At 52.0% G+C, this 15049-nt stretch overlaps 1 protein-coding gene across 1 annotated transcript in view; it reads right to left on the reverse strand.

Annotated features, from left to right (window-relative positions):
• Positions 1–15049, reverse strand: part of CRIM1 (cysteine rich transmembrane BMP regulator 1) — a gene marked incomplete at its 5' end in the record, with an annotated part of 135599 nt that overhangs the window by 9156 nt on the left and 111394 nt on the right. Inside the window, 2 exons of the mRNA XM_023746239.1 lie at positions 2154–2348; positions 11764–11985. Of these exons, the coding sequence (XP_023602007.1) occupies positions 2154–2348; positions 11764–11985 (417 nt within the window). The remainder of the gene's footprint in view (positions 1–2153; positions 2349–11763; positions 11986–15049) is intronic.

The following is a 15049-nucleotide window of genomic DNA, read 5'->3' on the forward strand; positions in this document are numbered from 1 at the left end:
TTCTGTGAGGTGGGACAAGTATAACCAGCTGACCAGCTCACAGGTGTTGTACTTATACCCAAAGCTGGCAGTGGGGCCAAGTGCTTTGTAAAGGGTGAGGCTAGCTGATACGTTCAGAGATCAAAGCAAGGTAGTGGGGGCTCTCCAGACGAGCATGGAAGCCCGCAGGCTCAGGGAGGGGCAGATCATGGCGTGCGGGGGAGAGCAGGGCAGGAGCCCGGCCTTCCTGGCAGGCGACAGATCAAACGTCAAGTGGCAACAGCTTGACTGCTGGCAAAGTGTGCAGAGCGGTCAGATGGAGAAGTGACTCCTCAACAGTATCAGGTGCAGAAAGGAGAGTTACAGAGATTAAATCTCAATCCAACAGTGATTCCTCACTGAGAAGCCACTGGGGAAATCTGCGCTAATGAACACGGATGTTCGCAGTATCTGCAGCCTCTCCTTCATTAAACCCACCCCCGTCACCTGGATCCGGGTCCTCACCGTCGCACACCTGGGATGTCTGCACTGCGAGCTGAGCGGCCCGGCCTTGGCCTGTCCCTGCTGCACACACCCTGCTGGGCGCCCCAAGCACGTCTGCCACCATGTCATGCATCTGCTCACAAACGAGCCTCCCCACCAACGCCTCAGGGCACGCTCTTCACCCGACGTGAAGGCTCTGAAAGGCTTGGCCGTAGCTGTGGTTGGTCCTTCGCTCCTGCCCCCAGAACTCTTGTCCAGGGCATGAGGCCTTGGCCTTCCCATGTCAGGGTCTTTGGTCAGATCACCCTTCACGGTCTAGCTCAGGCCCTTCTCCTCTGACAGCCAGCCTCCAAGGCCACTGTACTCACAGGAAAACCTGCCGTGGTCTGGAACAACCACGGTCTCCAACGCACCCCTTCTCCTCCTCTCTTGAAGGCACTCATTAGACTTGCCCGCACCACTGCACCGAAAGGCCTCTGCGAGGGACTGAGTGTTACACCTGGGGGCTCCCCTCCTTCCTCTCGGCCCTGCGGCTCTTCTGGGTCTCTCTGTAAACGTGGCCTTAGCAGGCGGGTGCTCCCTGGCCCTCCCACGTGAACCAACACCTGCCCTCCTCCCTGCCCGCCACTCGCTGTGCTTTCTCCGCAGCCTGGTCCGCATCCGCGTGCTGTCTATCCCCTGGCACGCGCTGGCTGCCATCTCTCCCTACGGCGGCCAGGCTCCGTGAGCACGGGGCGGGTCGCTGCTGTGCCCAGTGCCCACACAGTGCGTGCGCACAGCAGGTCCTGACAAATCTTTGCAGAATAAATATGGTTGTTTCACCATTTATATCACAAAGCGCACATTCCTAAGAAAACTTAAGAAACCTGGGAAACAAAGGTGACACATACTAGGCAAAACAACGCCAATGAGAAATACAAGCCTTTCCTCATTCTCACTGAAAACACGTAAGGATTTCATATCCCCCCCCGCTGAGCGATGGCACCTCACAGCAGGGAACCCTGACTCAATCTGTACCTTAAGGCCACTGAGACGCCAACATGCCAAGTACCCGGCAGACGGCCCTGAAAGGGTGTGGCCTCCTGACCTGGCAGAATATCCCATCCTCCTTGGGGGACAAAGGGACCTTCTTAGAGGCGCTCCGTGAGGGCTGGTCTGCACAGCTCAACAACAGTGACGTGGGCAGGACTCGGTGAAACGGGTCCACGGCTCCCATTTCACACTGCACAGCATATGCCCCCTCGGTGGGTGTGACTCATGGCCCTCTGGGTGGCACGGAGCAAGATTCTCTAATAAAACTAAGAACACACGAGACTCGTGGCGGAGATGCTGAGGCTCCTGACTCGCCCGGACCGCACGGGCCCTGGTGAGCCCGCTCTTGGGTCTGTGTGGTCAGCACTGCCCGAGGCTGTCCTGCCGGGGGCGCAGGTCCCACTGCTGGGACCAGGGCAGAGGGGGGAGGAGCGGTTTTTATCCAGGAGACACAGGCATGCGACTAGCAGGAGGGTTGGGCAGCTGTGGGGGCTTAGGTCTGAAACTGGAAGGTTAACTGAAGGGTGGGAGGGGTGGGGGGGGAAGACAGGCACGGGGTTGCACACAAGGACTCACGGATGGGGCGGAGCCTCGGGGTCTGCTCAGGTTTCATCTGCAATCAGTTTACCAGAAGAGTGGCAGGACGAGGGCGTAGTTACCTGGGCATATTGGGCAGCAGCTGCCTTCCACGTTGATGGGCTCCACGCAGGGCAGCGGCGGGCAGCTGACGGTGGAGCAGAGGGTCTGGCCCTGCAGGCAGTAGCAGTGCGTGCAGCTGTCTATGTCCCAGCGCTCCTCGTCGGCGTAGGCCTTCCCGCCGAAGTGGCACACCACCCTCTTCGCGATGCTGTCTTCTAGGGGCAAGAACAGGGCACTGTGGAGTGGCTTGAGGTGACAAAGCACGGTTCTTATTATACCCAAGGGGAACCGCTCCGTACAATCGCAACAGGCTTTAGGAGTTCCAGAATCCGGGAACTTTTGCTCCCCCAGAACCCTTCTGCCTCCCCTCTGCCTAGGAGACTCATGTGACCAAGGGCCACTGCGGCTATGGCACGGTGGTCACGATTACAACCGGCTGGGAATGACACCGCCTGGGGAGGGGTCACCAGACTGTCATCACAAAGCATACACAGTCCATCACAGTATGGCTGTTGAACATGCCACACAGAAAAACTGATATAGAAGTAGGTAAAGACACATGCAGAGGTTTTATTCTATCTGGAAAGATTTTTTTAAAAGTCCAGCTAAGTATGTTTATGGAGCTAATTAAAGGAATTCCCACTTTTCGTTAATCTTTTTTGTAGATAGTTCAGGGGAGTAGTAAGGAATGGACTGGCGTGTCAGAGCGAACTAGCAGGGTCCCCGGCTCTCCCAGACGGGACTCCTCCATCCCCAGGGATGCCGATGGCATTGTCCTCAGCAGAGAGATTTACTTTAAAAACCACCTCGTTCATTTCAATCCATTTTTCAGTAATGTATGGTTTTTGAGAACATTATATTTTTAAGAGCTATTTTTATGTACGAGAACTTACAGCTTAAAACATTCTGCTCCTCCTTTTTCCCTCCATTTCCCTGGCCGTTATCCCTCCCCCGCTTTCCTTCAAAAAGTTCCCTTCTCTGACGCAACGCCTTCTCCTGGTTTCCTGAACTCACTTCCTGGTGGTCACGCTGCCCTAGAGCTCGGGCACCACCGTGGCTCAGCGAGGCCCAGGGAGCAGCAGAGCGGAGATGGCAAATCGCCGGGGGAACAATCGCCGGGGGAACACAGGGCAGGCAGGCCAGTGACTGGGTGACACCTCAGAACCTGGGGAAGTTTATGCTCAGATTCTAGGGGCCCTTCCATCACCACTGGTCACCAGAAAACGGAAAACTACAGGAGTCGGGAATGAAGCTCCTTAGGAGAGGAGTGTGTCCAGGGCTCAGGGTTCTTTCCAGAGGCCTCTGGGAAGCTCTCGCAGGGATAATGTTCACCACCCAGACAAAGCACCGAGCCCAGGGTGCTTGAGGGTGCACCGAGAGCCGTGCCCGCGTGGGTCAGGAGCCGCCTCCTCCCAGCAGCCCAGACCCTGCAGCAGAGCGCCAGGTGGCGGGAAGCCCCTCTCTGCAGCCCACGCTCAGAGCTCCGCCTTTGCTGGGGGAGGGGGGGGAGGGTCCCAGATGGACATGCTCACAGATCTGTCCTCGGTGCCAGCACCCTGTTCTTGCCAATGACTCTAGCACAGGCGGCTGCTTAGGCGGCACAGACAATGCCCTGTGTTTCTGTAGACGCATGTCTCAGTCCCTCAGTGAGAGCGCAGGAGGGAATCTACCCCAAGTGTTCAAATGCGTACACTCTGTTTCTCAACACTTCCCATGTCCCTCTCATACGACTCCTTAAGGTTCAACAAGGGAGATCAAGTAATCACAGAAAGTTCTAGTTATCAGCAGAAGTCTTTCCCAATATCTATTAAAGACATTTTACTGTATTCATAAATGTTCCACCAAAGGCTTTCTGGTGCCCTGAATGTTCAGTTTGAAAACTCATTTGGAGGCTTTCAAACCAAATTCATGACAGAAGTGTTTGCTAACACAGAGTCCTTCGAGGAGGCAACTTCATCCAGCTGTCCACAGCGTACGTGCCAAATGGCCGAGTCAAACCAATTAATGAACCTAATTCTAGTAATACTCTGACCGCCAGCCAACATTTCATTGAGGGCATTTGATGCACCATCAAATCTAGAGTCTTGTAAGCAGAGAATTCTTTCTGGAAGAAAGCACTTCTTCTTAAAGCACCATTGCTGATTTTATGCAGAGCTCAGGGGACCACAAGCTCTATGAACCCCAGGGCCAGCATTCTCAGAGCTGACCTCCTTAAAGACTGGAGGTCGGCGGAGGCAGGTGGCCGACAAGAGAGACACCAGATGGCTCTGAAAGAGGATGTAGGTGCCAAGTCCTGCAGGAGAGAACTGGCATCTGCTAAGCACCCATGGTGCCAGGCGTTGGGCCGAGAGCTGCACCTGGGTCAGCCTCATGGGACGGTGAAGCAGGCTGTGCATCCCACTCCAGGGAACCAGGTGTACCGGGGGCAGTGACTTAATGCAGCACAGCCAGTGAGCAGCGGAACCTGCACATACCCGGCTCCATCCGACCGCGAGGCCCACATGCTCAGCATGGACGCTACCTAAGGCTCCTTTCCTTCCCTTCCCCTTCACGTGGTCTCCAATGTGCCTGGGCCTCGCCGGCAAAGTGGACAACTGTTTGGCTACCCGGCATGTTCAGGGGAAGGCCAAGCCAGAGCCACTGCACTGAATTTTCAAGTAAAATGAATGGAGGATTCTTAATTTTGGCAAAACCCTGAAGATACTTCATCTTCTCCAGGGTGGCTCCTACATGGTCCATTTTAGATTATAGTTAATGAGATTTAGGTTAATAAGGTTTTATAGAACGATGTCCACCTCTGACTACATTTCACCTGAAAGGCTAAGGTCGAAACGGAGGCCTGGACACACGGAAAGGATGTCGGCCAACTGAGCATCGTGGTGCGCCCTCGTCCCCCCCCCCCCCCCCATGCGTTTCTTTCCTGGATGTACCACCTCCTTCCACGGCTCGTCTGAGTTTACCCAAGCAAGCGGCCAGGAAGCTTTAGGGGCTACCTCGTGTACAGGCGACACGGTGGCTTCTATGCAATTTGAGGTCTAAATAATAAATGAATAAAGATACCGTCGTTTTTGGGGGCGGGGGGGACAGCAGAGTCTAATGCAGTGGTTCTCAACCTTCTGGCCCTTTAAATACAGTTCCTCATGTTGTGACCCAACCATAAAATTATTTTCGTTGCTACTTCATCACTGTAATGTTGCTACTGTTATGAATCCTAATGTAAATATCTGATACGCAGGATGGTCTTAGGCGACCCCTGTGAAAGGGTTGTTCGACCGCCAAAGGGGTCACGACCCACAGGTTGAGAACCGCTGGCCTAATGGAAAGCACATATAAAAGCATTTTAAGCACTCGGGCTGGAGAGGGTGTAGAAATAGAGACACAGGAATAGCGACTAAAAGTAATTGGTTTCTATTTGGCTATCGAGTGAGCTGTGCCATTGAACGCTGTTATATTTATCACTCCAACTGGTCTGCTTACACGGACAACGGCGTGAGCTTTATTCTTTAATACCTAATAATAACCCTAACTTCCCCCGGCTGAGTGCCAGCTATGTCCTGGGCACCGTGCTGAGCAGCTCACATGGGCCAATTCCATTTGATCTCATCAGCCTCAGGGACAGGGTGTTAGTCCAATCCCACACAAAACCGAGGGGCAGGGAGATGACATCACGTGCCCAAGCTGCAGGGCTGGGAAGTGGCAGGGCGGGCCGGGCACCGAAGCAGGATGACCTCAGGACGGCCCCACTCCCGGCGGGAACCCGGACCACACAACAACTACTGTTAGGTTTCCCACCGCTCGTATCTGTTGGATCTTAAGGTCTTTGTCTTCAAAGGTACATTACCCTTCAGCTGACCGCACCACACACCTGGCCCAGGTGTGTCAGGGAATGGAGACCAGCAAGGGGCCACCTCGGACCCACGGTCCTTCTGGGCCAATCTCCAGTTACTCTATTTAAGACCCTTTATCTCCGAGGAAGAGGAGAATGTTTCTGGGAAACGAGGTGTGACACCAATAATACGGCTTATTTTTAAAACGAACACTGCTGTTTGTCTGCTTGCAGTTACATATCCAATCAAGTGTGGCCCTCTTCTGTGCAGTCACTGTGGGGGGTTACAGACATAGCCCACGGCGCGCCCTTGCCTCGCACAGCTTCGGCAAAGCAGCGACGTTACCTTGCATTGCCTGTGACTACAGTAAGAACATGTATGTCTTACTGTGGTGGAGTTCGGAGAATTCAGCGTGGGTTGTTTTTTTTTTCTTTCATTTTCCTCGATTCTGCTTGATACCAAAGAGGATGAAAAAGTGGCAAGGCCTTGAGATGTTAACTCCTTTCAAGCCGACGTCCCACCTGTTCAAACTTCTCTCTCCAAGATAAGATAAGAAGCCCTAACAGGCTGTCAGCTGGACTCTGCTTCTCCTCTCGAGCTGTGTCACTACCGGCACTCTAACCCTAATGAACACCTGGGAAAACCCAGAACCGAGAAATGCGGTGCTTTCTTCCTCTAGAAAGGTCCCAGTCAGGCCTCCAGGAGGCACTGATGGGGCGGCCCAGGCTGCTCTGCATCGACCACGAGGAGGGACGTACCTTAGCCCTGGCAAGGAGAGCATCTCGAGCCCGCTCCGCTTCCTCCGTGGAGGAATAGAAAATCTATGCTCTGCTCAAATCATGTTAGAGTTGGGCTTTTCACTTCCGCCAGGGCACAGCGTTGGTGTATAAATACTCCAGGTCTAAATCGGGTTGTGTATGGCGGTGGTGGTCATGGAGTCAGTCTTGGTGTAGGAGTGACTTCCTGGGAGGAAGTCAGGCAGCTTTAGAAACGGCATCAGTTCTTTCAAATCTTCAGCGGACTATTTCGATCCCAATGGCCAAGAAAACTAAATGCAGCTCCCACTCTCAGAATAAGTCCCAGCTCAAAATAATCCCGCACTGGGCGGGGGTGGAGGGGGAGCTGGCTCATCCCACACATCGCCATGGAGAGCCTTCTGAGCACGTGGTCAGAGGTACCGAGGCCGGTGACGCCTCTGCCCTGAGGAGATGCTTCTAGACCAGGGGCTCCCTTTGTCCTGTGTGATGTGGAAATTGCAGGCCCTGCTAAATAACATTATACTTCAATTTGGTTTCTTAAGTTTGAGGCTCAAGGGACTAGAAGAAATCATTTAGGCAGGCATAAAATGGGACTGGGACCACTATGGGGAACATGAGATTAAGAAGAGGGGGTACAAAGAGCAGCCACCTCTCTCTAGGGACACAGTGACTGGGGCAAGAAGAGGGGAAGTACTTTTAAGAATTTTAGCTTATAAATGGAACAATGCACATTAAGGTGACCAAGCAGCCATGGCTATTCAAGCTAAGAGTGCGCAGGAGGCACACCACCAAAGCCTTTTTTAAAAACTAGAGGCCCAGTGCATGAAATTCGTGCACTCGGGGGTGGGGTGCGGGTGTGAGGTGTCCCTCAGCCCAGCCTGCGCCCTCTCACAGTCCGGGAGCCCTTGGGGGATGTCTGACTGACAGCTTAGGCCTGCTCCTTACAGCAGTCAGACATCCTTAGTGCTGCTGCGGAGGCGGGAGAGGCTCCTGCCACCATCGCTGTGCTCGCCAGCCATGGGCCCGGCTTCTGGCTGAGTGGTGCTCCTCTTGTGGGAGCACACTGACCACCAGGGGACAGGTCCTGCGTTGAGTGTCTGCCCCCTGGTGGTCAGTGTGCATCATAGCGACTGGTCGTTCTGCCATTTGGTCGATTTGCATATTAGCCTTTTATTATATGGGATATCCTCGTCCTTCACACACTCGTCACTGGGATGCTCTGTCCAGGCCTTTCTCCTGCAGAAAAGCAGCAGGTGCTCTATTTAACGTGGGAAACCAGACTGTGCCTGATGCCTGTCACTCACAGCTGCGGCACCCGGTGTCCGGGGAGCTGTGACTATCCACATGGCGCTTGCCGCTCACCAAGTTGTTCACCGTGTGGATGACTAACTTTCACAGCACGTTCACGAAGCACAGGACACAGGACACAGGACAGCATTATTATTCCCATCTTCCAGGTGAGGAAGCCGAGTCAGGTCACTGACGTGTAGCCAGAATGTGCCCGAGGTGAGCTTATAATCCTTTGGCTCCAAAGTAAGTTCCCTTTCCAACACAGGTTATTCATCTTAAGAAAACATGTTGGGGACACAGCTCTGAAGACTCTTCCAATGGATATGCCAGTAGAACACCACCATGGCTTGAAAATGTACTACATGCAATTCCATGGGTTGTGTTGTTAGGAATGCAATTAAATAGTATTTACTAGGTTTGATTCCTGGGCTGAATTAAATACCCAATGATCAACAGGTGTTCCAGAGAGACACTAGATATATTTATCTCCAGAAAAAGAGACCTAAACAAATAAACAAATCTAAGCAGAAATGAGTGCTGCACAACAGACTGGAGAGCGAGGGCAGACGCTGCCTCTTTCAAGGAGAAATATTATCAATCATTTGCTAGTTGAAGATCACGATGGTATTATAAGCAATTAGACAAAGCCGTTCACTTCACGAAATTAATCCTCAATCCTATTAATTATGCCCGTGTTACACATTCTACCGAATTAGCACACATAATACGAGGCCTTCACACATCAGAGGGAGGCATTATCACTGCACATTAGCGACTTGATAATTTAGCTGAAAGGAACACAAAACTCATAATTACTCTGCTTTTAAAGGGATCGCCACTTTTCTCTTAGGGAAGAAAGAGAAGGAATACCTCACAGGGTGACAGCAAGCATGCTTTTGTGTAGGGGTTTTATCACCAAAGTCAGACTAAAGGCAGGTTTGAGGGGTTTAGAGATCTCTGGTTGACTAATTAGGGAGACCATTCACCCACGGAGGAGCTGTGCAGCCATGGGAGGCCAGCAAGCGGGGAGGGGCAGCACGCGAGACCCTGGGAGCAGCTTATCTGGGTTAGGAAGGAGCTGGGCTCAACCTGAGAAAGCCCAGGACAGGAGACAGTGCCAGGGCTGTCCCGGTGCCGCCTGGAGGAGCGATCGGGTGCCTTAAGACATGCCAAGGCACGGCTTCCCATCTCCTCCCTCTGCTGGGTGGCCTCTGAGGGCGGACACAGGCTCCGCCACCGCGGCATGGTAACTGCCTGCAGGTGTGCTAGTGCCGTGAGGCTCCGTGCCTTCCGTACAGAGGGAAGCTGCTAAGAGAACCAGCCTGGAGAGAGGGAGGGAGCAAACTGGAGTCAGAAAATCCCACACCACAGTCAGGAACTGAACTTGACTTGGCACGCTTGGACACCAGGAGCAAGGAAGGATCCAGGCTCACGTAACAAGGCGACTTGCAAAATAGGTCTGATGACTACAGAAGGGAATGCGTGACTATTGCAATAATAAAACAGTGTGTGAAGCATTAAGGTGAACGAGTGAACAGCAGCACACAGTGTGCTCAGCAAATGTTAAGTGTCCCCCAAGGTGTTCCCCTGAACATAAGCCACAGGTTTACGTGACAGTTACACCCGTGTCAGTAAGGAGCAGGGGCAGTTGTGGGGGGAGATGTAACAGACACAACATTCCCAGCACACAATTATGAGCATGTATGAACCACAATTTAGTGAAAGTGCTTGCAAGTGAACCTAAAATCAAAATCACAATTTGGACCAAAATGTTATTTTCCTCCCTACACCAAAGAAGAATGTACAGTCTAAATGATGCAGAAATTGAAATAGGAAATACAAAAGCAAAAAAAAAAAAAAAGAAAAAAAGCAAGGACACTATATTATGACTTGCAGGCATCTCATCGTATGTTTGAATTTGTTAAACTGGTTTTGTGAGAAAGAGAAGTGATTTACTATCGTCATTTAGAAACAAACTTACTAGCTGAGCAACTTACTAATGACAAATTTATCAATTAAGCAGCAAAACGCCACAGGAGCTTTTATCTAAACAAAATAATCTGAACAGAGGCAGGATTCACCGCTGGATTCTGCCCCGAAGGGATAGGCAATTCCCGGCGTCCTGGGCCCGTTTCCTGAGTGGGACCTCAGCGCCCTGGTGGATGCATGAACCCTTCCTTCAGGACCGACGCTCTCATGTTGAAATGGGGTGACACCGGCTGTCCCTCTGCCTCCTCCCACCCCTGGCCTGAACAGCAGCCTAGGCATGCCTCGTATTTAGACCTCACCCAAGGCAGTGCTATTTTCCGCAGGAATTTTGGTCAGCCCTTTGAAAAGGCCAGTGGCACTATGCCTTGGTATATTTTTGGCTCCACTTAGGAGCTACAAAGCTCATGCGAATTACAGCCGAACCCAAGGTCACCGTCATGAAAAGGTGGGGCAACCACACGACCCATCTGCTTGGGACACTCCTGGTCGACAGCTGTTGTCCCATCACACGTTATGAATAGACCCCCTTTCACTCTCAAAAGCACCGTGGTCTGAAGAACAAATGACAGAGATGGTCAACCTATTAAAAGAGAACCCAGCTTTCAAACATACATTGAAATACTCCCTGACCATGACGCAGAACATCCCTGAGAGCAGAAATTATGTTTTTGGAACATCTTTCCATCTCTTGCAGACCAACATGCAGAATAACACTCAGAGCAAGTGGCCCTCCACCCAGTGGCCTGAGGCCACAGCCACAGCCACGGAGAGGGAGCGGCCTGATGAGCTCGTGTCATGGCCCGAGCGTGACTCCTGGGCTCACCCGTGGGAACTGCTACAAAGCTCCGCGGCGAGATCTCTCCTCCTCAGATATCACCCCAAAACACGCAATGACTTGTCTCCAGAAAGCACACAAAAATCTCCAACCAGAGTGCACAAGCCTGCAATTACTGCAGCTCGCCTCCCTGTCCACCTGCTACTCGGAGTAGAGGGGCACCGCTGGATGGCCACACACCACCGTCTCCCACGTGACTTTATGAGCTTTCCTTGGTACAAAAGCAATAAAGGAGAGCGAGAGCCTTGGGAGCGAGGGCTGCGCCTCTATCACAGCTGCCAGCTGTCGGCGCATCGCCTCCTGGGCTCGGGCGCAGCACCTGGCTTGTGTCCGGGGGACTGGCTTTGGTATAGACGTCAGGGACTAATACGCGTGTGTCCTCTGCTCACGAGCTGTGTCCCCCTGGGTCACTGGAAGGTGAGGGCTGTCAGTTACCCAGGCCTCACTCTGTGTGCCTAGGCCCTGAGGATGGACAACTGTGCGGCTGAAATGGAACCAATGAAGTGTCAGCAAACAGAGGAGATACCGGGAGGTAAGTCGGTGTTTCGTAGGTAGTGACCTGAAGGCAGGGGCAAGCTTTATGCGGTAAGTGTGCTGCAAGGAGATGGGGGATTCCATGGGGAACACAAGGCCGCCGGGAACGACAGGGCAGAGAAAGACAGTTGGGGTCTTGGGAAGTCTGAAATGGCCAAGCAGCCCAATAGGACAGGCCAGTGCGGTACCATCAGGACATCCTGAGGCATGTGATTCCGAGTAACGCTTAGCTCGGGATCACATCTTCCACGTCTTCCCCGCCGGACATGACTACTCTGACTGTGTGGCACAGCAATCAGAAAACCAGATTTCACAAACATGAGCGGATCCAGGCACAGGGCCGTCGATGTAGACGCAGTGGCCCCGGCGGAGCCGAAGGACTCTGTCTCGGTCTTACCTATGCAGTAGGGACAGCACTGGCCCTTTCTCAGAACAGGTCTCTCACAGGATACTGCCGGGCAGGACTCGGAGAAGCAGCTGATGAGGCTGTTCATGCAGACGCAGCTGGTACAAACGTCAGGCTTCCAGGACTCGGCGGCCAGGAACATGGCCCCCTCCTCGTTCCTGCAGTAGCTGGGCTCGCTGTCGTTGCGGGAGGGCGAAGGCTGGAGAGGCGCGTCTGGAAAAACGAACAGGAGGTCAGCAGGGGAAGGGAGGTGCTGCAGGCCAGGCCACCCAGTGTCCCACGGGAAGCATGCTCAGTCATGCGCTTGTGTGCCACGGTCCTTAAAAATGTCACAGTCACGTCTGGCCGGCGTGGCCCAGTGGTTGAGCGTCAACCTATGAACCAGGAGGTCATGGTTCGATTCCTGGTCAGGGCATATGCCTGGGTTGCAGGAGGCAGTGGATCAAGGATTTTCTCTTATCACTGATTCTCTCTCTCTCCCTTTCTCTCTGAAATCAATAAAAATATACATTTTTAAAAATGTTAGTCATTAAACAGCAAATCTGATTCCACCAGGGTTTGAATTTTAAAACGAAGAGGCTCTGTTAGTGGCTTGCACAATACCCACTCTCCTTCCTTGGATTTTTGGGGGGTGGTTGAGGACTTGAGTCACAATGTAACTCGAACAGGACCATCCCTCTCCCTGCTTTCCCAGTTTCCCTTGCAACTGGGGGGAGGCGGGTGCCACGTCACCTGTTTGCGGCTAATATTAGTGACCTAGTGGCTAGTCAGAGGATTTCTGGGACAGCTTCCACTTCCTTAAGAGAAGGGCGGGTGCGATGCCTCTGCCATCCTTCCACATGTTCCTGCCTCGAACGCAAGTGTGTTACCTGCAGCTGTAACACCCTTATCCCACGTGTGAGAGAAGGGCCTCACGTCACTAAGACCCTGAGTTAATGCGAATAAACACCAGCCTCCAAACTTCCTGTAAAGCAAGCTCTGCCTACATCCATCCTACGCAACCAACAGCCACACAGGTTCTCACTGCACCTCCCCGAACACCTCTATGCAATATCCCCACGTGCACATTCGCGGCTGGAAGATGATGGGAGACCCACATCGCTCATCAGGATGCACCCCAGGGACGTCGTAAGCATCTTCCCCTAAAGACTGTGACCAGAAGGTTCCCAGATCCAGTTCCCGCTGGAAATGGACACCCGGAAAACCCTCTGGGTCCTGTCCACTGAAATTACGTGAAAACTGTAACTTCAAGCAGAAAAATGACTGGGATATAACAGGGGAAAATGTGTGAGTGAGAGTCCCAGACCAGAAATCTCACAATTCGCTGAAAGAGGAGAAAGCTCTTCTAACCACTGCTCGATTCGAGAGGCCCTGATGGTCTACCTATCAACCGTCTCCGAGAGCCACGTTTCTCAGTGGATACAGGGTCTGAACTTTAAAGAATTACCATGTGTTCCTGTCAATCAACATCAGGAACTCAGTGAGTGAGCAGCTCTGAATGTCACTCTCTCCTCGCACCCACCTCCCAGCAGCAAGTGTGATCTGACCACGAGCCCCCCAAGGCCGGAAGGAAGTCAGCAAACGAAACGGGCCCACACCTTCTCCTCTACATTTGTAACGTATCACCTACTCAGTCCTGAAGGCGGGCACAACCCAAAGGCAGCCACTGGGTCCACTGCTCCACCTGTGCCGTGTTACGCCTGGCTGCACTGCCCACATCCATGTGGCTCAGAGATGGAGGGGCAGGGTTACATTCTCAGTGGCCTTTCTGGGTCAGCCGTGTCTAGGAATAATCACTTAAGAGAATGACCAATGCCAACTTTTGCTCTGGCTGAAAATTGGGACAACTCACACTCCAGACCTCACCAGGCTCTGCAAATTGCCACGAGGTTGCTGTGGGTTAGGAGAGCTTAGCTCCTTCAAGCAATGCCGCACCTCGGCCTAAACATTGAGGAGAGAGAGCAGGAACAGCCCTTCATCTTTGGGCTGAGCCTCTGAGCCAATGAATCTGGGCCACAGGTGGTGAAGTCCCCCCCTCGCCCCCTCCTTCCATCAGCTCCTGCATTTGTCCCCAGATCCTAGTACAAGTGGTAGCAGAGGTGCTTCCCACTTCAGCTGAAGGTTCCTAGGTTATATGTGCTCCTCATTCTTTCCTTTGGCGGCGATCCTCTCACTTTGTCATTATTTACGCAAATGTCTAAGACTGAATCACTGCTCCACAGGCCAGGAGCTGTGCCTGTTGCCATTAACCTGGGGAACCCCATGGCACAATCCAGGCATTCCGCAGTATCTGTAAGATGAGTGATGGAAGTGGCCACCAATTCCTGATCACCAATGAAGACACCGCTCCAAGGGGTCTCTACCAGGAGGACGGGAATAGTCAGGGCTATGTATGAACACAGAATCATCGGCAGAATTTACATCTGAATAAAATAGGGATAATGGTAGAAGCATGGGAGGGACTGGGCCATACATACCCTAACAATGGAGTACATATGAACTCCTTCTTATACCAGAAAATATGCTGCACCCACTAAGCTTCTCAGATTACCACGGCGACTAATGCACGGAAGATTTTGTACCAAGACGGTCACACCTCGGCAGCAGTGCGTGCCGACAACAGTGAGTGGCTACTCCTGCAGGTCCACCCGAGGCAATTCAAACGGAGCATCAACATGAACCCTGGCTGGCCGGGGGGCAGACAGGACACTGGATTCCGGCCAGCCCACTAGATGATCCAATGTAAAAAAAGTAGCAAAATGCAAGGGTTGATGTTTTACTGTGCAGAAATGCCCCAAGAATATACATTTAGAAGGTAAATGGCTACTGATGTAAGTTGAAAAGATAAAAGATTAAGCAACAACAAAATAAAACTAGTGAGCTGTCAACTTGGTAATTTTACATATACAAATTAAATATCTTTTGGGAAAAAAGTCATATATTCTAGTATTAATTTGGAAAATAGTCATACATTCTAGTGTAACTAAAGTGCTACTCTAGTTACAAACCAGTAACTTATGTTTAAAATCCTGACAAAATCTGATTACATTTGTTCCAGGACCATCAATTTACCTGCTAAGGCCAGATTATCTGAGAATGAGAAGAAAACAATATTACTCTTTGCACAAGCCGTGCCAGTCACTTAATTCTTTTGGAGCTTAAGTTATTAATCATCACAGGTGGGAGGGGGTGAGCATTATGTGTATTTCAGTGATTGCCCTGCTCAACATTCTCAAAGTACCCTCCCCATCCTTACATACTTCAGAGAATTTTATTG

This window comes from Myotis lucifugus, unplaced genomic scaffold, assembly GCF_000147115.1.
Source record: "Myotis lucifugus unplaced genomic scaffold, Myoluc2.0 scaffold_6, whole genome shotgun sequence".
NCBI classification, from domain to species: domain Eukaryota; kingdom Metazoa; phylum Chordata; class Mammalia; order Chiroptera; family Vespertilionidae; genus Myotis; species Myotis lucifugus.